This window comes from Mus musculus, chromosome 14 (genome assembly GCF_000001635.26).
Source record: "Mus musculus strain C57BL/6J chromosome 14, GRCm38.p6 C57BL/6J".
NCBI lineage: Eukaryota > Metazoa > Chordata > Mammalia > Rodentia > Muridae > Mus > Mus musculus.
Genome location: NC_000080.6, coordinates 103544459 through 103570491, shown reverse-complemented (window position 1 = coordinate 103570491; position 26033 = coordinate 103544459). Strand labels below are relative to the sequence as shown.

The following is a 26033-nucleotide window of genomic DNA, read 5'->3' as shown; positions in this document are numbered from 1 at the left end:
AGAAACTGTGATTTGTGTTAAACATGTAACTACCTTAAGTTTCATGGAACATGAAAATCAAAGACACTTAGATATTAGTACTTTCAGACTTTCACATCTGTTCGATTATTTCTGCTAGACTTTATCCAAGATTGGTGAGATATTAATAACTAGTCAGATACTTTGGTCCTCCTACTTGAAAATCAGAACGTTGTTTTTAATTCTGACAAGTTGAGACAAGAAGTCACAATGTTCAACTTAATAACCAAGTGAGCAACAGACCGATTGAAACCTCACCTGTTCAAGCTTTTGTTCATTCTGATGAGATTATCCAATTCTTCACTTTGGGAAGAGAAAACAGAATCTAATATTAGTGAGAAACCATTCCCAGAGTCAACGTGCAGATTCACCTTAAAATAACTGCGAGTGCTCAGAAAGAGAACACACGTCTCACGTTAATTATCTGTGAAACTACTAATCCTTCAAGGTGCTCCTGACACCAGGCTGAGAAGCCTTTCCTGGCCCGTCAGCTGAAGTCTCCCCTGTGTTTGGATCTCTTGCAGCACGTGGGGTTTTGTGTCTGCTTTGTGGGACTCCATTATTCTGTATATTATAACGATCACAATTGTCTTCTTGCTGAGTGTTAGGGTTCCTTCCCATTCACGCTACTGAAAATTCAGAACTGTACAAGGCATTGCGCCGATCTTTAGCACATTGCCTTTAGGTAGCTGTTTAATACTCACTTTTAGCTGAATCAATAAGCACGGGTCCACTGGCTAATTATAAATTCTATTCACACACAGTGTAGCTGCATGGAAAGTAACGATTTCTCCAAGTCTACTCAAAGATCATAGTACGTTAAGTAAACTTGCAAGCCTGCTTCCATATTGAAGAACTGCAAAGCCCCTTTCTTCTCAGGAACGGCCTATTTAAGTTACGCTTATGGTTGGTGAATTCCTCTTAGACCATGGGCTCAGCTTCTTCCCCAGGCATGAAGCCTGGGGTAGGGTGCTCCCTGAGAGCTTCCTCTATTGCTTCCTCCTGTGTGCTCTCCACAGTATGCCTTCCCCCAGATTCTCTTTCCTCCTTCCTTTCCTCTCTGTCTTCCTTATTCACTGGTTCCATCCACACATCTTGGCTCTCTCTCCTTGATGCTATAAGTCATATGTGTCTCCAGATTTCTTTAACGTTCTTCTTGAGTCATCTCTTGGGTTGACCAGGAGACCAGTATTTACATCCTCAAGTTTCTAAGGCTACAACATCTACCTTGCCATCTAAAAGACTCCACAGCTCATTGGTGACCTGAGTGAATTTCTGCAGCTCATGTTGATACAATTGCCCCATAGGTAAAATAATAAGAATAATAATGTTCATCTTTTAAAGGACCCAATAAGTTAATATACAGTTCAGAGCATAATGCATAAGAAGTCCTAAGTCTTCACCTAATCTTAGCCATTATAATAAATAACACCTTGCCAATATTTTTCATGCAACACATGCTTGCTATATTTACCTTTTCAATTGAACTTATAAACAGCAAGGCACTGTCTCAGCTTCAGAGAGATATAGTGGATGAGCCTGTTTTGTGTGGTGAAGATGCCAGGTGAACCACTATTTCCAGAAGAACTGGCTAGGACAGCCCTCTCAGAAATCCTCCAATACATAGATGACTCATTTAAAGAAACATTATACGTTTAATGATAAAACTGGAAGTTGAGAATGAACACTGAAATGTTTTCAGGACAGTTTCTGGCCCCGACTGAAGAGGAAGAAGAATAATGTTCTATCCTAATGGGGAAAAAAAATCCTTGCCTGGTGCTCAAACATGGTGTGCTATTACTGTGTCTTGCTTACATTGCTACCTGATATTCAGAGGCTGGCTGAAAATTTGTTTCCAGCCCAAGGGAAAGAGCAACTGTAAGAATCCTGTACATTCTAATCCCAGGCCTTTGTGACTGTCATGAGCCACATTGATGAGATTTTTTAGGAGTCAAGTTCCCTATTGTTTATCACAAGAAAATTAGCATAAACCATGAGAAAGATGCTCTGTGCTAAATTAAACACCAGAGAGGCAGTGTTCTGAAGAAAGAGCCTGAGCTTTCAAAATGTCTGTAAATTAATAAAAAGCTTTCGATATTAAGTTTCACCATTGTCTTTGCAACAAATTAAATGCCCTTAATCAGATAGCAATGGCTCTCTATTCCACAAAGAGCAGCTGGGAGAATGAAGCTCTCTCTATTCCCTTTGGAGTGAGTGCCCAGAAAACATTACTCTGAAAGCAGTGGCTCTCTCTGATGCATGCTTGTCTCCGTGAGCAGTGTGTCTGTGGCTGGGAGTCAGGGCCAGGAAAGCCAGCCAGCTTCTGCTCTTCCTGTGTGTAGTGACTCACACCACAAGGTCATTGCTCCTCAGTGTCACTCACATGGCTTGCCTTCACTTATCCCAATCTCTAAAAGAAAACTTATTCCCCTGTTATTAAAAACAAAGTCTTAACCTGGACATGACCAAGCAAACCTGTGATCTTAGACACTCAGAAAGTTACAGCTAAAAAGGATCACCAATTCACAACCTGCTTATGCTACAGAGTGAGTTCAAGTCATGACTGGGAAACTTAAAGAGACTCTGGTTTGAAACAAAAAAATGGAAAAAGAAGCTGAGGAAATCTCCATGACTGACTGCTTTCTTATCATGTGTACGGCCTAGGCTTAAGCCCCAGTACTGAAGAGTATACTTCAAAGTAAATTCTAAATCCTAAATCTGATAGGGGACTAATATCCAAAATATACAAAGAACTCCAGAAGCTGTACTCCAGAAATTCAAATAACCCCATTAAAAATGGGGTACAGATCTAAACAAAGAATTCTCAACTGAGGAATACTGAATGGCTGAGAAGCACCTGAAAAAATGTTCAATATCCTTAATCATCAGGGAAATGCAAATCAAAACAACCTTGAGATTCCACCTCACACCAGTCAGAATGGCTAAGATCAAAAATTCAGGTGACAGCAGATGCTGATGAGGATGTGGAGAAAGAGGAACACTCCTTCATTGCTGGTGGGATTGCAAGATTGTACAACCAGTCTGGAAGTCAGTCTGGAGGTTCCTCAGAAAATTGGGCATAGTACTACCAGAGGATCCAGCAATACCTCTCCTGGGCATATACCCAGAAGATGTTCCAACTGGTAATAAGGACACATGCTCCATTATTTCATAGCAGCCTTATTTATAATAGCCAAAAGCTGGAAAGAACCCAGATGTCCCTCAACAGAGGAATGGATACAAAAAATGTGGTACATTTACACAATGGAGTACTACTCAGCTATTAAAAAGAATGAATTTATGAAATTCTTGGGCAAATGGATGTTTCTGGAGGATATCATCCTTAGTGAAGTAACCCAATCACAAAAGAAGTCACTAGATATGCACTCACTGTTAAGTGGCTATTAGCCCAGAAACTTAGAATACCCAGGATACAATTTGCAAAACACAAGAAAATCAAGAAGAAGAAAGACCAACGTGTGGATACTTCATTCCTCCTTACAATAGGGAACAAAATACCCATGAAAGGAGTTACAGAGACAAAGTTTGGAGCTAAGACGAAAGGATGGACTATCCAGAGACTACCCCACCTGGGGATCCATCCCATAATCAGCCACCAAACCCAGACACTATTGCATATGCTGGCAAGAATTTGCTTAAGGGACCCTGATATAGCTGTCTCGTGAGGCTATGCCAGTGCCTGGCAAATACAGAAGTGGATGCTCACAGTCATCTATAGGATGGAACACAGGGCCCCCAATGGAGGAGCTAGAGAAAGTACCCAAAGAGCTGAAGGGGTCTGCAACCCTATAGGAGGAACAACAATATGAACTAACCAGTACCCCCAGAGCTCATGTCTCTAGCTGCATATGTAGCAGAAGATGGCCTAGTCGGCCATCATTTGGGAAGAGAGGCCCCTAGGTTTTGCAAACTTTATGTGCCCCAGTACAGGGGAATGCCAGGGCCAAGAAGTGGGAGTAAGTGGGTAGGGGAGCAGGACGGGGGGAGGGTATAGGAAACTTTCGGGATAGCATTTGAAATGTAATTAGAGAAAATATCTAATAAAATAAAATTTTAAAATAATGAAAAAAAAAAAAAGAAATACAGGATCTCAAATGGAAGAAAAATCAGACTTGACACACGTAGATCCTATCTAGTCTTCTAAGTCAAAGTCCCTATTAACTGCACAGAAAACTGAGTTGTTTTCCTGCCTGGTTAAGTCATGGTATTTGTTGAGAGAGGGTCTCACCCTGTACTCCAAGCTGGCCTTCTTTCTGAGCTTCCTAAATCTTGGCATTGAAGGTATGTGCGGCTTGCGGCTTGTCCAGCCTTTTTTATTTTTATTTTTATTTTTATTTTTATTTTTATTTTTTTGTTTGTTTTGGTTTTTAGTGAGATGAACTCCAGTAAATTCTTCTCGTTGTTTAATTACGTTAAACAGGGGAAAGCTTCTCGGGTTTGGGATTAAAACAATGAAATATTTGTATCCAGGATCTTGACACATTACTCCTTTGGACAAAGCTTTATATTAGTGTGTGAGTATTCTCTGGTGACTAAAACAAAATATCTTCCCTGCTGCTGATGATGAAAGGGGTGAGGATGAGGTTAAAGCGACGATGTTTATACAGATAACAAAGGCAAGTGTGGCTAGGCATTATGCAGTAGAGATAGCTGGGCTCTCATCACTGAGGCCGGAAGAGTGGCACTCACTGGATCACACAAGGAAGACTTCACAGGGTAGGGGATTTGCGGTGACCTGGATCTTGAAAAACGGTAGGGTTTGGATAGATGGATGTGGTGGCACCAAGACTGGTAAAGATCACTGTGTGGAAGGGGCAGAAACAAGCGGGTCAAGAAACTGTAGAAAGAAAGAGGTCCGTGCTGGTGTGGAATATGGAATAAATATGTGGGTGAAGTCAGAAATGATTCTGGAACCGAATTGTCCTTGGTCTAGGTTAGCAAATAGTCATATGTAACTATAGCATGTATTTACACGTGGGAGCCGTGGCAGGTATTTCCAGGAAGCTTTGTGGCATCCATTGGCGTAAATGGGCAGAAGAACGAGAGGCTAAAGGAGTGTAAGTGAATGAGAAGAATAGGCATGCTAGTCTCTTATCCCACGGACTCAATGAGGCCGTGAACCGGCATAAGCCTTGTATGTACAAGAGACACTTTAGACTTTTAGGTTAAACACACCTATACGACATGGAGGGGGGAAGGGGTGGAAGAACCAAGAGTGATTTTAGAAGGTCGAGCCTACAGGTGTGGAAGGTCAGAAGCAGAAAATAGCTCATCTGTGAAAGAAAGGTGAACGTGGTCCCAGGATATTTGAAATGGGGATGCAAAGGGCAAAAATCACTGGATATCTAGGCTAGGGATGAGAACTGGAGGAGTGGTTGAGATCTGAGGTCACGAGGATGAGTAGACTCAGAGGAGGATGAAGATGGCCATCCATCCATGTCAGTACCAGCCACTCTGAGTGGGTACTTACAGAGACACAGGGACATTTTTCTTCTTAGTCATATGCAACAAACAGCACTGGGTATGGGCTCACATTTAGAAATAACAGAGGCACTGACTAGCTTTAGATCACAAAGAACAGGAATCAGGCCTGGAACTCTCGAACCTCACCCCTTGTCAGTTTTCTGAAGTGCAGCCGCCACCCTGATGATGTCATCGAGATCCTCAGTCCTTCAGTGAACAGAAAGAGAAGCAGGTCAGTGGGTGAAGCTCCAATGCCAGGCTAAGCTTCCTAGAATTTCTGGTGAAGGATAGGAGAGTCTATGGTACACACAGGCATGAGCATCCTCCATCATCACTGACGTCTTCATGCATGGTGCACACAGACACTAGCATCCTTCATCACCACTGAGGTCTCCATGCATGGTACACACAGGCATGAGCATCCTTCATCACCACTGAGGTCTTCATGCATGGTACACACAGGCATGAGCATCCTCCATCATCACTGAGGTCTCCATGCATGGTACACACAGGCATGAGCATCCTTCATCACCACTGAGGTCTCCATGCATGGTGCACACAGGCATGAGCATCCTTCATCATCACTGAGGTCTCCATGCATGGTGCACACAGGCATGAGCATCCTTCATCACACTGAGGTCTCCATGCATGGTGCACACAGACACTAGCATCCTTCATCACCACTGAGGTCTCCATGCATGGTGCACACAGGCATGAGCATCCTCCATCATCACTGAGGTCTCCATGCATGGTGCACACAGGCATGAGCATCCTTCATCACACTGAGGTCTCCATGCATGGTGCACACAGACACTAGCATCCTTCATCACCACTGAGGTCTCCATGCATGGTGCACACAGGCATGAGCATCCTCCATCATCACTGAGGTCTCCATGCATGGTACACACAGGCATGAGCATCCTCCATCATCACTGAGGTCTCCATGCATGGTGCACACAGGCATGAGCATCCTTCATCATCACTGAGTACCAACAGTGGCCTAGACCTCTGAACTCTCACAGAAGATGCAGAGACATCACATGCCACATGCAACACAATGTGAGAGGTGACAAGTTTTATAAAACTTATAAGTACAGGCCAGTCAGACTCCCTCCAAGTGTAAGGTATGTGCGTCACCTGACCAGTGCCTCAAACTTCTGACCCTTCCGAGAGTCAAAGGGATGACACAAAAGAAATTTTATTATATTGATGAAATTATGAAATTATAAAATACCTATGTTGTGATTTTATTTTTATTTTATTATTTTCTTTTATTTTATTTTTTGCAAAACCATTTCTGGGCTGGAGAGATGGGTCAGCCGTTAAAGGCTAGACAATAGTAACAACAGCAGTAAAGCAATTTCTTACTTATTTTTTTTAGATCATAATGTAATGACATCATTTCCCTCCCCACCAACTATCCCATATTACCCACACACACACTCTCTCTCTTTTTCAGATTCATGAGCTTCTTTCCCGTTAATTGTACATTAATCACAAGCTACTCAACATTTATAATGTCACTTGCATGTATGCTTTTAAGGCTGACCATTTGGATAACCAATTAGAATGCTCTTCCCCTATGGAAGACTATTTCTCCTATACTCAGCATTCTCTATGTAGCCCCAACTGTCCTTAGAACTCACTGTGTTTACCAGAATAGCCTCAAACTTGCAATAATCCTCTTACTCCTGCCTCCTAAGGGCTGGGGTTACAGGCATGGGCCACCATGCAGGGCTTTAAAAAGTATTTCTGAAAGCTATTGTTTTTCCTAAATAATAAAGAAGAAACACAGCCAAACACATCCATAATGAATGCTAGACTAAGTAGGATGTAGAAAACGGGAGTGAATCAGGACTGTGGTGGGGAGAGCAGAGACTTGGGAAATGCTTCCTTCCCCAGATGAATCTGCAGGCTGTGTGAACCTGTCCTGACCCTGCAAGAGAGGCTGGGTATCGCCTACAGCGGGAACCAATGGAAAGCCAAGCTCAACTAAGCAAAACTACTACAGCGATGGTGCCTGACATCTCAAGGCAATTACAGGGAACACAGAGATCAGCAGCAAGCTTCCCCCCTTCAAGGGTTTCATCTCACGTTGTCCCTGTGTTCAGACAATTCTGCATTTGTGATGGTAAATCTTGCGACGTATTTAAAGAACAAGAACCTACAAAAAATGTGTGTTACCTAGGCAGGCACAGGATCTCATTTTAATACCAGCACTCGGGAGGCAGAGGCAGGTGGATGCTGGCCCTGTATACATAGCAAGCTCTAGGCCAGCCAAGGCTACATAGTGAAACCTTGTCTCAAAAACAAACAAACAAACAAACAAACAGTTTACTCATTATAGCTAAAGCTGGCAAGAAAACTGATGGCATCTAATTTATTATTTTAAAGCACTCCAACAAAGCGTGCTTTAGCATTGACACAATTAACTACATGCAGACAGAGCTTGTTGGTACCTTATATTTCTTTCAGCATGTCGTTCTGTTTCTCCACATGCCCCCGCTGTAGCTGCATGTATCTGCCTAGATTTTAAAAATAATGCCTGTTAGGTAAGAAACTCCTCCATGTTAAATTTATATGTATGAGATGACAGTTATGTTCAGGAATATATATTATATTATTTGACAAAAAAAATTTCACCTTAGTTCTTTGTATTGTCTAAAATTCATCCATTCCCCCTTTTGAAGGTCTATCTAAAATGTACAAGGTGCAAATTTTATGATATCAACTTCTTTTCATGTGTTTTAAACCACAAGGTACATTTTAGTCACTTCTGACCTAGACATTGTTCATTTTATCTCCATTCATCAAAACATGTTGTCCTTACCTCTATCAGATAAAGATGTAACATTTAAATATCAAGAATATTCTTTTGTTGTTAGGCACCAATATAATATTTTTTTCTTAGAGACTTATTTCATGTGAATACTTCCAAGAAATGCATTTGCTTAGGTAAGAAGAGAAATTAGTCTACATTTCAAATATCTCTACCGTACCAAGAAGGGCCATGTTAGAGTGGCAGCTGCAAATGGTACAGTGCTAGGTTGTTAGAATTTATGAGACTTCTCTCTTTCCTCTACTGTGTTTGACCTACTTATGCATTCTTGCTTATTCTCACGAGCTATATTCAACCATTTTTTGTTCTCCTGGGGACATGTGTTAATTACATAGAAAACACTTCCCTTTCATATCTGTTCATTAAAATCACCATGCTGTGATTAAAGCAATCAGAGTTTTTAAAACAGGCAAGTTGCCCCAATTTTATTTTTTTGGATCATTAGTGGAAGAAGGAAGTGAGAATAGTAAACGTGGATTTGACCAACTCCTGCGGAATTTAGCTTTTTCTGAACATAAACATGTGCAGCCCTCTAGTGTCGATGCTTTTAGCTTAGAACTTAGGTGGTACAAGGGCAACTTATTTCAGTTTCTTTTTAAAACTCTATTCTAATTATGACTTAATTGCTTAATGCTATAAGACTGAGAGGACGAATCAGGTAAGACAGGAAGCCTGAGAGGTTGCTCTTATGAGATAATTATAATCGCTGCAGAAATGAAAAGTTATAAGCCTAATCCATATCATTAATTAGTTCCGTGAAAAACTATTTCCCCCGACTCATTAACGCAATATCCTAAGGACAAAATTTCAGAGAGCCGGGGGATCTTACGGGTAGAGGCTCTGGAGTTTTACCCCCTAAGGATGAACACACAGTGCCACACACCCCTGTTGTTTAGTCAGGCTTTCTAGCAGGCCATCCTCTTTTTAAAAAATGTTTTTATACTTGTGACTTATGGCTAATAGTTCTGTATTTACATAATAATAGTTCTGTGTCTTCCATGATGTCAGAAATCCTCCTCAAGAGGCAACAATAAAAAAGAAGCAAAAGTAGGCGTCCAAGCAGATCCGACATCTCAGGCTCCACTGAGACACTGGGATTCAATCTCTCAATACCAATGGGAAAAAAATGGGATGTCCATCTTGAAAAATGGCTCAAGACACACTTGAGCAAGACTGCCAAGCTTCTGATTTGGCCTCTAAGCATTAATTATAAAGTTCCAGAAGTTCAAAGTAGAACAGAAAGTGTGTTTTTCTTGATATAGAGATAAGTTATTTGGAATAGTCTTTAAAGTTTTTGATAGTTTTGAAATGAATAAAAAATACTTTAGTTAAAAAAAAAAATCAAGTAACAGCCTAAAGGAATTTCTAGCATAATTGAGGTGATGCAGAGTATGTCTTTTATTAAAATATGTAGCTCTCAATGGGACCCTTAATTACAAGGAAATAGAAAGGTAATATAATCTTATATGCACTTTAATAGGCATTATATACATATATATATATGTGTGTGTGTACTATATATATGCATCTATATCAAGTGCTAATATATAAGAAGCCTTCATATAAACACTTCCAGTTCTGTTTGTCCACAACTGTTTCAAAGGTATAGTTCCATAAGACAGATAATAGCCATTGCTATCTAGAGCAAAAGTAATTACACATGCATATTGATAGAGTTTTAAGTTCTGTGAGCCTCTCTTTAGTGAACGAACACGGGAAGAATAGCCATGCTTTCCACAAAGCTGGTCACATTTTTTTTTTTTGTACTCTCATTTCCCTTCAGCATCCTGGCAAGACATTCAGAAGGGCAAGCTCTTACCTATTAGTCCGCCCCAATGGTTTAGGAGAAGCAATGGGAGAACAGGGCTTTGGGGGGAGTGGAGGGTGCAGAGCTGGGTCCCTTTGAAACAGAAAACAGCAGCTCATTAAACCGTGAAAACCGTGTACATTGTAATATCTATTAACCAACCGCATCTATCATGGGAATATCTCTAAACTCATGACCCCCATGTATGGGGAACCAGAAAGTCAGAAGTCACAGAGCACAAACTCTAAAGAAGTCTTATTTTGAATATGGATGTTTTAAAGGTCCATTCACCCGGGCTTTGGGAACCCTTACGGTCTGTAACTACAGTTGGAACTACAACATGGCCTTTAGTGGGCTCAGCACTTTGCTAGTACATTAGGCAGTGGTGGCATTTTGCGTCATCACGCAAGCACAGTAAGTGGCTCCCTGGTACTACATATGAGCTTCTTTAGGGTTGATGCTAACTCACAAGCTGCTGTAGAAGTAGCCAAGAAGGTTTCTCACATTTCAGATCTCAAAGAAAAGTTGGTTTGGAGACTTTTAACTAACTCTTGACTTAAATATTATCAGCACGTGACACCTCGGTGCTGACAAAATATAAACTATGACATCAGCCAACTTTCAAGGAGGCACCCAAGTCAGCCCCAAAAGGCCGCATGATTGAGGGACAAGGGAACGGGAAATGGACAAGAATGTCTAACTGTAAATAAAGTCAGCGCATCCTGAAATCACGTGACTCTCCGGCTCCCCCTCCCCCCTTTCCCCCTCCCCTGGCTCCCTCCACTGCCACTTCTGTGTTTCCCTTCTCCATTGTTGTCTTGATGCAGAGCACGAAAGGCTTTTCCCAATCTGATCCCCTCATCTTCACAGCCCGCTGAGTAGATCTGCACCCGGGATAAAGCTACCTGCATGGGCAGCTCAGCTCCAAGGCAACCTTATCCTACGTTGTCATCTGTAGGAAGATCTCTAACAGGATTGGTGAGGATTTTCAGGACTGAATGAGATCATAGTTTTAGTCAGCAAACATCGCTTGGTAGCTTTCTGTGTGTGATGCGCTTTATGTAGTAGATAATGCGCTCTCTCTCTCTCTCTCTCTCTCTCTCTCTCTTTGTTAAAGATTTATTTATTTATTTTATGTATATGAGTACACTGTAGCTGTAAGATGGTTGTGAACCATCACGTGGTTTGCTGGGAATTGAACTTAGGACCTCTGCTTGCTCCAGCCCTGCTCACTCTGGCCCAAAGATTTATTTATCATTATATCTAAGTACAGTGTAGCTGTCTTCAGACACACCAGAAGAGGGCATCAGATCTCACCACAGATGGTTATGAGCCACCATGTGGTTGCTGGAATTTGAACTTAGGACCTTCAGACGAGCAGCATTCAGTACTCTTAACAGCTGAGCCATCTCTCCAGCCTTAGATAATGCTTCTTGTTTCCAACAGGCTTTAAATATACAAATAAGTGATGTTGTATTTGTATCAACATCAAGAAGGGAAGGAAAAAAAGGGAAGAAAGGAGGAAAGGAAGGAAGGAAGGGAGGGAGGGAGGGAGGGAGGGAGGGAGGGAGGAAGGAAGGAAGGAAGGAAGGAAGGGAGAGAGAGAGAGAGAGAGAGCGAGCGAGAGAGAAAGACAGACCAGAGTGAAGACATAGCATAAAAGGGCTAGGGACTCCATTTTATTAGCATGGCCCGGGGGAAAGCCTCTGTGTAAGGTGACATTAGAGCTGAAACTTGCAGGAAGTGATAAATACCCTGAGGACAGCTGGAACACCAGCTTGAAGATGACATTTGACACTTGAAACTTCATGAGGTAAGCAAAGAGACTATTGTAAAGAGAGACAAACTGAGAGGAAGGGTTCTGGCCTCACATCGCATGGCATTTCAGGGTCAAGCATGTGAGAAGTGAGAGGGAAGGAGCCCACGGGAGGAGGACGGTCAAGGAAAGGAAGGTAAAAGTGAGGAGGTGTTGTGTTTCCTGGAAACCAGCTGAGCAAAGGCTGGCCCAGCCTGACGGACAAACCAAGGAGGACAAGGACTTTGAGGTTAGCATGGCTTTGCCATAGTGGTCAGGACACTGGTAACTCTGACAGAAACAGTCCTGACAGGACAGTGAGTGTTTGGGCGTGGAGCTGTATACACTATAGGAGAAGATTTAGGAGATAATGGGAAAGAAGGAAAATGAATTGAAATTGATATTTTTGGAAGGAACAAGGGTACATGACTGCATGTTTGTGTGTGTGCCTCTGTGTGTGTGTGTGTGTGTGCGTGTGTGTGTGTGTGTGCATGTGTGCACGTGTGTGTGTGTGTGTGTGTGTGTGTGTGTGTGTGTGTCTGCCTCTGTGTGTGTTTGGTCTCTGGTAGAAGCACAGACTCACTGCATCAAAAGGAACAGAGGAGACCAGAACTGCTGAGTCACCTCAGTTGATTTGGGGCAGAGAAAGTTGTCTTTTGTTTATTTCTATTATCGAAGGAAGAAAAAGAAAAAGAAAATCAAAGCCATTGATTCAAAGTGAGGAAAGCACGTTGAGAGCAAGACAGGCGAGCATATGAAGGCGTTCCCTAAAGGAGCAGGAGGGTGAGCAGACCCCGGTAACAGCATGCTAGTTTAAGAGATTTCTATATGTCAAGAACTCTTCTAAGTGCTTCTTGTTGACTAATTAACTCAGTCAGTGCTTATTATAATCCCAGAGCCAGGTGTTATTTTTTCTCCCCATTATACAGAAAAGACTGACTCTTTGTCAGTGAAAATAATACATGCTGGGATTATTCCATTTGATCGACACCACCATCTTTTCTCAAAAAAGCAGTGGTGGTGCACGCCTTTAATACCAGCACTTGGGAGGCAGAGGCAGGCGGATTTCTGAGTTCGAGGCCAGCCTGGTCTACAGAGTGAGTTTCAGGATGCCAGGGCTACACAGAGAAACCCTGACTTGAAAGAAAAAAAAAACAACCAAACAAACAAACAAACAAACATGTGTTGGGTACATACGTCAACTGATAACTGGTAGTGTATCTGCGAGGATTTGATGATCAAATCCTCCCCTTCCAGAAGTAGACAGAAGATAAAGATCATTCCCGGGTAAGAGTAGGACTGCATAGGGCACTGGATACGCAGCATACGGGCAGGGCAGCACTAACCACATGGACGGACGGTTATAAAACGGAGACACAGGTCTATGTCAAGCTTTGCTTATACCAGACCCACCCCAGCGGAATATGAGATTTCTTCTATCTTAGAATGGCTGATGCTTCAAAGAGTAAATACTTGTTGAGTCTGGGAGGTAGATGCTGGCATAGAAAAAAAAAAAAAAATAGATCTGAGATGGCCGGAGTCATAAAAGCCAAGATTGGAGGTATATGGGTCCTGAAAGCCAAGAGCCCTGGAGCACGTGTAGTTCACTGGGTGGGAGCTTTGCACCCTGCTGGGTCAGCTGCAGGGCAATGCCCTGAGGGCTTGACTTCACCTCAGAGGAGCTTCCATTTGCATCTTTGTGTTGACAGCCACAGATGACAGAACCCAAGCCCGGGTGAGGGGAGGATGGGAAAAGACATTCACAGTGTGCCAGGAACCTTATGTGTTCCAAGCAGGGGGATTAAAAATGAAAGCTAGGCAGGAAGCTGCGGCCTGGAGTGCTGTGAAGGGAAGGAAACAAAGGACATTTATAGAGCGATCTTAATTGAATTCTACTTCGGAGTCCTGATGTTTGAGCTTAGATAGTCCCCTGCCTCTCCTCTGCCCTTCCAGGCACCTCACACAAGCTTTCCCAAGATCTATGCCACCACAGTGGTAACTGTCCGTGGATGTAACTGTAAAGAGTCGCTTCAAGGAATACACAGGCAGTTTTCAAGAAAAATGTATGAAAACTGTATGTTTCAAACTATGATACAAAGACCAGATTGAGGTGAGGGGATCCCCTTGTAGAAGGGGCTGTTTATGTTGCCCGTTTTTCAGATCCCTTCTGGTCCGAGGGTTGTTCTGGGGCAACGAGCTTGTCTCCCCAGACCTGAATTCCAGTTTGAGTTGGAGGTCATTTCTCTAACTGCAGCACGGCCCTGGGTTCCATCAAGGACCGCCGACGCACACATCCGTGAGCTTTGCTCTCACAGTTCACCGTGTGTCTTCCTTGTCTCGCACAAATAGCATTTCCATTCCAGCAATATCAAAGGAGCTTGTAGGAACCAAGAAGTGAGCTCTCAGCTGTTCCTGCCACCATGGCTGCTGACCGCTGCTGTGTTACCCTGCACCGAGGGATGGACTCTCACTCCTCTGAAGCCATACGCTTAAATATCCTCCTGCTTCTACAAGTTGCCTAGGTCATGGTTTTTTATCACAGAGATAGGAAGGTCATTAATACAGTCACCTTATCAATTTAGGGATCTTAAGGGTGGGTGGCAAACTGCAATCCCAAATGTCGAAATCCTCAAATATCAAAATCTCTAATGTCTAAGAAAAATAAAATTACAAATACTTTAGGAACAAGTGTGTATCAGCAGGCTCTCACACGCATCATTTTATTAGTTCCATAAGCGTACCACGTGGGTGCGTTTTTTCCCACTGAGGGTTAGGAAGCTGTGTACATTTCCCTACACTGGTGAGCGTCTCAGCCAAGGTCTTTGGTACAGACCTTTTGATGTCCGTCACTTGCTTCTTTTCTCTTCACCATACTACAGCTAATCAAGTGTTTTAAATGCAAATTTATTTTTCAAAGGCTGCTAAATCAGTCCTGGTGGTTCATCCTCAGAGTCCAACCCTCCCCGCCCCCCCAGGCTAACTCAGGAAGCTTTCAAGTTCAAAGCCAGAGAAGCAGACCCAATCAGCTCAACAAGAACTTGTTCCCACAGCCACCCGTGTTTTAGTGTTAGGATAGATACCAGTGTATGGGGCTAAAAAAAGTATGGCAAAGAGCGTACAAGGCACAAGGCCATGTTCAAATGAAAATGACTGTCATGATGTGACTTTCTAGTGGCTAGGGGTCACTTTCCTAGGTGCTTAACAATGAGTCAGAATCTCAGGGTCTCAGCTCCAGACCAGCTTCTGGCCTACGTTGTATGAGCCTGGAAATCATGCTAGTTCTTCTTGAATCTCTGTTTCTTTACCTAAGAGAATGGCTGGTCTAGATGCTCACTCAGGAAGACAGAGACCGCAGAGAATTCTCCATCCCTGGAGATTCTGGCATTTATTTATTTATTTATTTATTTATTTATTTATTTGTATAGACCAAGTAACTTAACATTTGAGTACTGGGCTTTTTCAAACATATGTGGATGCTGTTGTACCTAATAAAATTTAACTTGAGATTTGATCAAGAACATAAGTTTACAACAGTCGGTTCTTTTGAATAGATGTGGTTTGATTCCCAAAGGCTGCTCTGTCAAAAAGACTAGTTCGGGTTATGGCCCTGAGTGGTCTGGACCCTGCTGGTACTGGGGTCTAGAGTAAAAAGGTCAACAAATCACAATGTCTGGGCCCTTCTTGAGTTCCCACAAGACTGAATTAGGAAGAAAAGAATTAGCCTAATGTCTTAGTTGGCTTAATCATTTATAAGAACACAACTTCAGATTTGTTTTGGCTTTAGAAACAGAAAAAACAGAAACTAATACAGATGGTCAATAGACCCAAAGAGACACAACTTCTGAAGTATTTGTTCAGTCAGACTAGTTTTTAGTCCTTAGGTAGTTTTTGCAAAGAGATAATAATAATAATTATTATTATTATTAATAATAATCCAGGAATTATCAGGTGAAGTGGAAAATACATCAGCACTAAAATGGTGTCTATTCAAATGGATCTACTTGAAGGGATCCACCCAAAGGGATCCACTCAGAAGAGATCGTAAATCTATATGTAAATCATGAAACTAAAAGATATTTAGAAGAAACACTTTGTGACCCTGGGTTAGACACGATACCAAAGGCATAAATCATTAAATGAAAACTGAAAAATAATCAGATTTCAACATGTTTTTAAAAACTTTTGTTCTAACAAATACATGGTTAAAAGATTGAAACTGTCAGCAGCACACTCAAAAAGTTATAAATTTATATTTCTGATAAAAGACATATATTTTATAAAACTCAGAAATAAGCAAACACAACACCAACAAAAGGCAAAATATTGAAATGTGTGCTTCACAAGAAAAGATGTACATATGACAAAGAAAGATACAAAAGGCCACACTGCACAGCTGGTCCCTAGGAAAGCAGGCACCTAAGCAGTACTGAGATAAAGCGCGAATTAGCATAGTTAAAAGAAGGGCTTTTAAACTGAAAATACTAAACACCATTGAGGAAATGTAGCAAGCCAGGCTCTTAACCTTTGCCTGTGTGCATGCAAAAGCAACAGACGTTTTGACCCAAACCATGAGGTCTTTACAAAGTTAAGCGTGTGCTTATCATGTGACCTAGCACTCGTTGGCATTTGCATAAGAGAATCCTTTACTGATGTTCACACAAACCACAAGGACTGTTCGAAGCCCTGATGTGTTTTTTTTCCCCCTTCAGTGAGTACATAACTCAACTGTGGTGGTCTCTCTGATAGCACACCACTCGGCAATACAATGGAAAGAGCATGGAAGGATGGCTCATGAACTCTATACATTCAAATGACTACTCATCCGCGAATCTGTTGGGTGATTTTTTTTTTTAAACAGCTGAGAGATGAGAAGACAAGAAAGTGCACTGCCCCATTCCCCAAGTACAAAGACAGACTTAGGAAAAATGACAGTCTTTACAAGCTCCTGCTCCTCCCAAATGTCCTCAGAAGACACTTGATTGACACCCCCATCAGCCACAGGGCATCCACCCAGGGCTCCCCGCCTGGAGCTTTGTTCCTAAGTCCCCTTCCCATGCTTACTACACAAGGCAAAGCCCCCTGGTCCGACTGTGCTCCGCTCCTGCTGTATCAGGAGGAAAGAAATCTGAGTTAAGTAACTTGCTACAATTTGAATGCCCAAAGACAGCCACCTGTATTGTGCCAGAGCGTTTGTTTGTATTTTGAGAGAACTATGTAGCAATCTCTGATAAATTGAGACAATACTGCTAAATAGCAAACCTGTTTCTTTCTTGTCCAACCTGCCTGGCTTTTATGGTTGAGCCAGGATGATGTTTTGTTAAGTGACAAGCCCTAGGTATCCTGACTTTTTCCTTAACTCTACTTTGGACCTGAAACACCTCCGTTTCAGCAACCTCATTGGTCTTTGGCAGACAGAGGAACAACAGGGACCCAAGGGAGGGATGGGGCACAGAAATCCGCACTGGGCAAAGTATTGGTTTTACTTGTCTGCATGAGTTGCTTAAACCTGATGTGGGGAGTCCCTGAGGGGGTCCGAGTTGTCCCTAAACAACTGAAGAGAAAACAAGTCCTTGTTCAAGGTCAAGGCCTTTATTTGTTCTGCTAAGCTAGCTTTCTCATTCTAGTCAAAAGCCATTTCAATGAAAGGACAAACCTTGACCAAGGTTAATGTGTTAACTATCTGGGCTGTTTAAAATATGGAGTCTGGAGACACAGGCATGATTTTTTTTTAAGTTATCTATACTCTGGCATGTTACTAAGTGCAGGCAACATTAATATTTATAAGAGATTCTTGTTAGTGTATAGATTTTTTTTGTTGAGATGAAAATGAAATCCGTTGCTTTGTGTGAGTGTGAAGCACTTTGTAAAGGGTTTGGCACTGACAGGGTTAACAATGCTGCAGCATAATTAGAAAGGTTACATTTTACCATTTATAGTTGCAGACAGAAAAATATAACTACAGTGCAAGGTTGCTATGGCAACTTGCTTCTCAATCAGGGTTTTTTTTTCTCCCCTAATTCTACCAATCCGCTAACTGGAAGTCAAAACCCATAAAAGAAGAGGTTGTAACAGAATAAGGGTGAGGTGATATGGGGGTGCACAGGAAGTAGTTCTTTTCTCCTTTCGACAGGTATGTGTCCATGGTCTCATTTCTATCCCACGTTTATTTTCTTCCTTGTGTTTGAAAATGATTCCAGAAGAAAACATACTGGTTTTATTAGTACTGGAAATAGAGACAGTAGCTTCGTTGTTCTTCTCTCTGGCTAGCATTTATGAATATTTATACTGTCTCTTAAGCAAGCCCTGTAATATGGCTTAACAAATTGCTTGCTTTGCTTTCTAACACGGCTTCACTTGTGTGGCTCAGGCTGGCCTTGAACATGTGGGCCTCCTGCATCCTCCTCCCGTGTTTGGATTGAGCAACAGTCCCTGGCTAGCAAGGTTCATGCATGAATCTTAGATGAGATCTAACCACTAGATCTCAAAGTCCTCAAGATACATCGAAGCACTTGAATTCCTTAAGATGTATTGGTTGGCTCAGAAGGTAGCTCTGTGACCCCTCTCCATCAGTGACACATGGGTAGTCTATGTTTCCTGTAGGGCACCTGTCACCTGTTCTCTCATTGGCTCCAGTCTGGCAAATGCTAACACCCTTGCAAAGGAATTATATGACAGTAAAACGGGGTGGAGAAACTTAAAAAATAAACAAAACTATAAAGATATGATTAGTGATAGATGGCTTTTGAGTCTCCTGAAGTAGAGATTGGACCTGACACCAGTGTATCTCTGGAGTCTACCCAAGTGCTTTCATACACATAGACAGAGATCAACAGCTGTGCTGGAATGAGACAGACAGAAGGAAAGTAGGGTGGGAGGGAGATATCTAGTCAGTCCTCAAACTCTAAGCACATAGAACAAGGCTCAGTTAACTACAAAGTCACATGGCGGTAACAAGCTGAGGAAATGAATTGTTTTACACACAGTAGGGATCAGAATCAAGGATGGACATGTCTATTAATAAATAACTATGGATACATTTGCTCGATGCTGCAAAGGATTACAAGATGACTCCACGTATTTAATGAATAGGCTATAGCAGCTGTTTAAAGGTAAGGCACTGTTAGTTGCCCAGTAAGGATTATTAATTTTTCTGAATACAGAATTCAGAAAAAAAAAAAAACCCTTTGGGCAGCATTCCATACCCATCCCTTCTTATCTGATCGTCTCCACAGTAACTTCATTCTAAATATGTCACATTTGATGTCCATCCCTAAGTCAGGATCCCTCAGCCTCTTACCCCGCTCCTCCCTGATCCCAACCCACATCCAAGCATTTATTATTGTTTGAGCATCGCCTCCACAAACATGTCCTTCAAGTATCCCAGAACCAACCTGCTCAATGCTAAACATAGTAGCAGCGTCTTTGGTCCTACTGCGCATGCCCTGAGCAATCATTTGACACTGCGTGATTACATCATATTCAAATACAAATACAAAATACTTCTCTTCTTCCAAGATCTGTCCCCCAAGTCCACATTACAAGCTTCCCGCGCGTAACAGATCTCCCACAGGATATGGACGTTCTGTGTGTGACTCCTTGTATTGCCGGTACACTGGTTATTTATGCCTGAGGTTGCCACATTTAGCTATCATAAAGAACTCTGAGCTGCAGTGGCCCCTTGGAGTTCTGGGACAGGAATTTCCCACCACACTCCCAAAAGCCATCTCCCGGACACATAAGCTCCCTTTAAGACCCTTCGCCTCCCAGGAGTCCCCTTCCCTTTTCCCCTGTGAGTGTGGCTCACGTGCAATTAGTGTGGCCTTTGGAGACTCTCACTGCTCTGAACAGGCGAACCCTGCAAAGCACCAAACTAAGATTAGTGTGCTACTGCCACCTAGTGGCGACTTTTCCCTGGCCCACGCTAATCTCAAACACTACCCTAATGATGGGGTAAGAGAAGGAAGACACAGAGGTCAGTGATAGAACTTGTCAGTGAGGGTGGCAGTAACTGTTGGTATGGCTATGACTCGAAAGAATAGTTTTGTTGTAAAAGGTAGCACGGAACCCTCCTTTAAGACTGGATGCCCAGAGTGTGGGTCAATGAATGCTCCCGTTGGTTACAAGAATGGGCGCTTCCGGGATTTCCAGGCCTAGGACATGGCAGAACTAAACTGTCTGGCATAAATAGTGTGGGAATTTTCTGAAAGGATGAAAAATGAGGTGTAGAAACAAGGAGTATGAGGCTGCTGAGCGGAGCATCCGTGGGGATGTCCTGTAAGAAATTCCAGTCAGTGACAAACACCTGACCTGTAGAGAGTAGAATAAGCAACAGATTAAGTTACTGAACCAAACAAGGGGGATCCATGATGGATGAAGGGCAAGCAACTCCGAGTCGTCCTGCCAAAAGCCTGGCTCATTTTTCTAGGGTAATGTAAAACCATTGTAATTGTTACTTGGGGAGGTGAGCTGGTCTGATTACTAGTATTTCTATAGATATAACCTTGTCACTTACATAGAGGAGTAAAGGGCGGATGTAAGAGTGAGAGACTATAAAGAGATCTCCTACTGATAATCCAGAAAGAAAAAAAAATGATTCAGGATGATATAAATATTAGGAGGCGACTGGATTCAAAATGAATTTAGAAGGCTGGGGGCCAGGTCCACTTATGGACCAGGTACTCGTAGTTAAGTAGGAAACTGTGGGGACCCTCCAAGTTCTATCCTGGTAAACTGAAGCTGTCAACACAAGCTAGAATCCCCTGAGAAGAAAATCTCAAGGAGGGATTTTCTCCATTGAATTGGCCAGTAGGCATATCTTCTGGAAACTGTCTTAACTAAGTTAATTTATGGAGGAAGTCCCAGCCCACTGTGGGTGGCACCATCCCCTAGATAAGGAATCCCGAGCTATATAAAGGTGGAGAAGTCAAGACAAGCACAAGCAAGTCCCTGGCCTTCACCATAGACAAGGTATGACTAGTTGTTGGAAGTTTCTGCCTTGACTTCTCCGTGATGGTGGACTGTAACCTGGAATTGTAAGATGAAATAAAACTCCTTCTCCCCTCAGTTGATTTTTGTCAAGGTTATGTTATCACAGCAACAGAAAGAAACTAGAAGGTGTACTAGGGTGTCAAATGGCTGGGAATGGTGATGGTGTTAACTAAGGTGAAAGGGGAGGACTCAGTAAATCACAAATATCATGAGCTGTGTTTCTAATTGTTCTGAGACATTTAAGCAAAAGTGTCAAGCAAGCAGGTGACTATCCAGTGAAAACCAGAGAGTTCTGGAGGAGCAAGTGATCTTTGGCATCCTGGCCTTGCACCCCTGCTGAAGGCAGGAGCACAGAGCACTGTGAAGAGAGAGGAGATGGCTTTGGGCTTTAGGTACACTGATACATAATGATTGAGTCATGAAGAAGAAAGGCAACTAAAAGAGAATTATTTAAAATAAAATCCTGAGAGGCTCTGCTAGAGCCTGACAAATACAGAGGCAGATGTTCGCAGCCAACCATTGGACTGAGCACAGTGGAGGAGTTAGAGAAAGGACTGAAGGAGCTGAAGGGGTTTGCAACCCATAGGAAGAACAACAATATAACCAACCAGATCCCCCAGAGCTCCGAAGGACTAAACCACCAACCAAACAGTACACATGGAGGGACTCATGGCTCTAGCCACATATGCAGCAGATGATGGCCTTGTCAGGCATCAATGGGAGGAGAGGCCCTTGGTGCTGTGAAGGCTCAATGCCCCAGTGTACAGGAATGCCAGGGTAGGGAGCCTGGAGTGGGTGGATTGGTGGGTGGGGAACACTCTCATAGAAGCAGGGGGGGTTCCGAAGGGGAAACCAGGAAAGGCGATAACATTTGAAGTGTAAATAAATAAAATATCCAATAAAAGAAAACTAAAAAAAAAAAAAGGAAGAAAAAAAGAAAAGAAAAGTCTAGAAACATGTGTCGGGGAGTGGTTAGCACAGTCTTGAAGCAGTAGTTGTAGCTGTTCATTGTGAAAGTGCTAGTCTGAAGGACCTGCTGGGCCATCAGGGCGTTATCACCAAAGCCATCAGTGACCTTAGGGAGAGCTGTTCCCAAGAGCTGAAGATAATGCAAACCAGTCAAATGCAGATGGAAACCATTGGCAGGATGAAGAGAAAGAGTGCCAACTGAACGGATTTGGACGATCTGCCCAGAAACTGTCAAAGATGATATTTTTAAGATGAAAGATTTGAATAAAGAGAAAACAGTAAGGCTTGATCCCGGGGCAGAACAGACAGGTGAACGCAATAAAGAATAGCTAATAAAGCTACCTTTTTTTATTCAGTCTTGATAAAAAAAAATGAAAGGAAAATATTTGTGCTGATGGCATCAGATAAAACTTCAGAGAATATAAACCTGCTGACATATCTTGATAATTCAAAACATTAGGCCAGTTACTTATGTTTCAAAACAGCATTTACTATCCAGTGAGCAGAGCGCTGACCTGACCAAGAGCAACCTCAGAAATCAGTTAGAAGGGGGAAATGGGTTTGCTTAAGCAACGCTTACATGCTGTGCCCTATTGTCACGAATTCAATTTGTCTCTTTAATATTTATCCCAAATGAAAAGCCTTCCTGGCCAGCGGTGGTGGTGCACGCCTTTAATCCCAGTACTTGGGAGGCAGAGACAGGCAGATTTCTGACTTCGAGGCCAGCCTGGTCTACAAAGTGAGTTGCAGGACAGCCAGGGCTATACAGAGAAACCCTGTCTCAAAAAACCAAAACCAAAACCAAAACCAAAAACAAAAACAAAAACAAAAACAAAGAAAAAAAAGAAAAGCCTTCCAAGCCTTCCTATTTTTCAACTTTGCCCTCTATTTTGTTTAATCATTCATGCCTGAACCCTTCCTTTCAAGACTAATGGATATGGAACAGAAAATTATCATCCCCTTAAGAAGTTTTATGCTATTTAGTCTGAACTTTTAGTTAAGAAATTATTGAAACTAAAGCAGTTATGAGCAACAAAGACATGACTCAAACAATTAATTTCTCACAATTCAAGTTTGAGAGCATTTGATTTCTTTTCATGACAAGAGTAAAGCCATACATAGTCAAATCTTTTACCAAATTCTATTCGTGAGCCTTGCAAATTACTTAAAGCCTGTCTGAGTGGTATCTCGAAACGTGAAACTGGTCTTTGTGCCATTCACATTTTCTTCTGTAAAAACAATTTTGTTTTATTGTTTATAATGTTGTTCATTATTGGTTTTCAGGGCTTCACATATAGCTCAGGAAGAGTCCAAACTTAGTTATGGCGAATGTTTAAGTTGTATGACCGTGAAAACCTCAGAACATGTGAAGAGTCTTGGGTTGGTTTATTGTTGTTGTTATTGTTTGTTTATGGTTTTGGCTTTGCTTTGCTTTTATTTGGAATGTGTGCATTTTTTACTTAGCTATGTGATGTGTTACATGGCTTGTTTTGTTTGAGACAGGGTCCTGTCTGGTCGTGGTTAGCCTGGAACTCTCTATATAGACCAGGCTAGACTCAGAGATGCACCTGCCTCTGCCTCCAAAGTGCTGGGATTAAAAGCAGGTACCATGATACCTGGGCTAAATGTGATTTTTTTTTAAAAAAAAAAAAAGCTATTTTAAATGTCCTTTCAGACTGGTAGGTGATTGTTTAAAGTATAGCAGATCTTGCTGGCCTTGTTTACTTAAATATGTAGATAGAGATACCGTTGTAGATATAAAAGCTAGTATGTACATCTAGATAAACTGACAGCCATAGGCAAAAGCATCCACGTGTAAACAAAGATATTACACAGATAATAAAACTATGAAATCCTGACCTTCTTTAGGAAAACAAATCCTCTGGTCCAGGTTATGCCAGCCAGCACAAGTTTTCAACCCAAACACAGCTCGCTTTGAATTCCTGGCTAGCACAGCAAGTTAAGGGTACGATCCACAGCGTTAGAGGCTGCAGAGGTCTAGAGAAAACCATTGGGAGAGATGATGTCTCTTGGGATGTTGGATGTCTGGAGGATGTGTAAGTATACAACACAGAGAGGAGGTGGAAGATAAAACAGTTCAGGGGTGACTGCGCCGTGAGAGCGCACCTGTGCAATGGGCTGAAAGCCCAGTGAGGCAGCAGGACTGTGCTTTGAGGGAAGGGGGCAGGGAGGAGAAACGGTGAGGATCCCAGTGTATCGTGAAAGATCCAGAGAAGCCACATCAGCGTTATGCTCGTAACTGGTGTTAAAAGCACGGTCCCCCAGTTTTATCTGTCGCTGACCTACTTTCATTCACTTTCGTTCCTATGGGGACAGAGATCTGTTTTAGTAGCGCTCACTCCCTTTCGTCATTTATAATTGTTCCTTTTTAATTTTTCTTGGCACTTATTACAAAGTCTACTTATCAACCCTGGCAAGGCACTGGCATTGAAGATATTAAACAAGAAGACACCGTATTCAACTCCAAAGCGCTTGTGCCTTTAGAGTCAAGGCCTTATGCCCGGCGTGGCTGTATCATCTCTCCTCAGTGAGAAGCCTTAGTATGTCTGGGCATTATGTAAATACCCGTGCTCCTAAACACTAGCTGAGAGTTCCACTGATCAATGAAACCCACAGTCCCATTTCCTTAGTTCTAGTGCTATGGATCTGAGCCAGACTTTTTTTTTTTTTTAAGAGAGCATTGTAATTCGTTTCATCTTCCTTGTTTAAACACATCCAGCCAACTGCTGAATTGTTGTGGCTGATAGCCAGGGCTGCCGGCTCCGAGCAAACTCATACCCACAAGCTCAACAGGCCTTGAATATATGAGATTTTGACTCAGGACCAATCCTTGCACATTTTTACGAAGTCATATAATCACTTGTCCATTGTGATGATCATTTATATTAATACCAGAAGCAGGAAGAACAGATCAAAAAATAAAAGTGATTTTGGAAATATCTAGTAAATACTTCTAGCAAAAATACCATTTCTTGCCTATCAGAGAAAAAGGAATAGCTCTCATGACACTCAGAGGTGGGGGTGGGGGAGTACTTTAACCGACAAAGAGAAATGTGAATAGCTGTAGAGGAATTATCTCGTGATATCCTGAGAAAGGGGAGGCTTCACACTAGAAATACAGTCATTCTTGGCCGTTCATGTAGCAGGAAGTCACCTGCAGATATATATGCTCAAGAAGAAAACATTTTAAGAGAAAGTAGATGTTATTCCATATTATGGTTATTTAATGTATCTTATGACTTTATTGGCATGTCAAATCTATATGTAAATATTTACAAAGATGTGAATAAGGAACTTAATTTCTTTGACCAACTAACTGGTTTATATATTTACAGATCCAATGATATTAAAGGACATATTCAAGGGTGACATTAAAGGACATTTATTTCTACAAATTTCCATCATTTTGGAAATAAAAGAGACACTGGAAGTGTGTGTGTGTGTGTGTGTGTGTGTGTGTGTGTGTGTGGCAGATGGACATTTAGAAAATATGCCAATATTATATTACACACACATACAGTTTGACAGTTACAAGCAGGACAAAATCCCATTGAAATATGGAATTATTTTGGTGAAGATATTTCGACTTCTCACATGGAAAAATTTTGGATATCAGAATGCAAACCTAAAATAAAAATCAGTCAGAGGCCACACTTCCCTCCTGTGTTAGTGGCGACATACACCATAGGAGTTCAACACCTATAGAAGACACTTCTCTAAAATCCAAGACAGAGGCTCTGTGTTTTATTCACCAAGACAGCCCAATAATCCAGAGTGACCTTTGACCCAATGATTGATCTATTAGCTATTTATTGAATTGCTGGTGTGCCCTGCATGGCGACTGTAGAATGAGGTCTATGACTTAAGTTATGTTTCTTCTCAAAAGACCAAGTAAAGAGAAAACACTCACTTATCACTTATTTTTCACTCTGTGCTTCCAAGGAATTTGTCACACATATCCCCACTTGTCATTTGGACTTGAAGCAGATGGACCCACAGTGACGCCCCAGCCTGAAATTTGACTCAGTTCTCTCCTATTCACTGTTAGGGGCTGAGTTGTGTGCCCTGAGATTCCCATGTGGAAGTTTTGACTCATTCTCCTTGAGAATGTG

General features: G+C 42.1%; 1 protein-coding gene across 3 annotated transcripts in view; it reads right to left on the bottom strand.

Moving 5' to 3' along the window:
• Nucleotides 1–26033, bottom strand: part of Scel (sciellin) — a 100286-nt gene that overhangs the window by 42855 nt on the left and 31398 nt on the right. For all 3 annotated transcript variants that reach the window (XM_006519356.3, NM_022886.2, XM_006519355.4), the window contains exons 9-12: nucleotides 10161–10241; nucleotides 7962–8027; nucleotides 5650–5709; nucleotides 277–321 (exon numbers count right to left, since the gene is read on the bottom strand). In XM_006519356.3, coding sequence (XP_006519419.1) covers nucleotides 277–321; nucleotides 5650–5709; nucleotides 7962–8027; nucleotides 10161–10241 — 252 coding nt within the window. The remainder of the gene's footprint in view (nucleotides 1–276; nucleotides 322–5649; nucleotides 5710–7961; nucleotides 8028–10160; nucleotides 10242–26033) is intronic.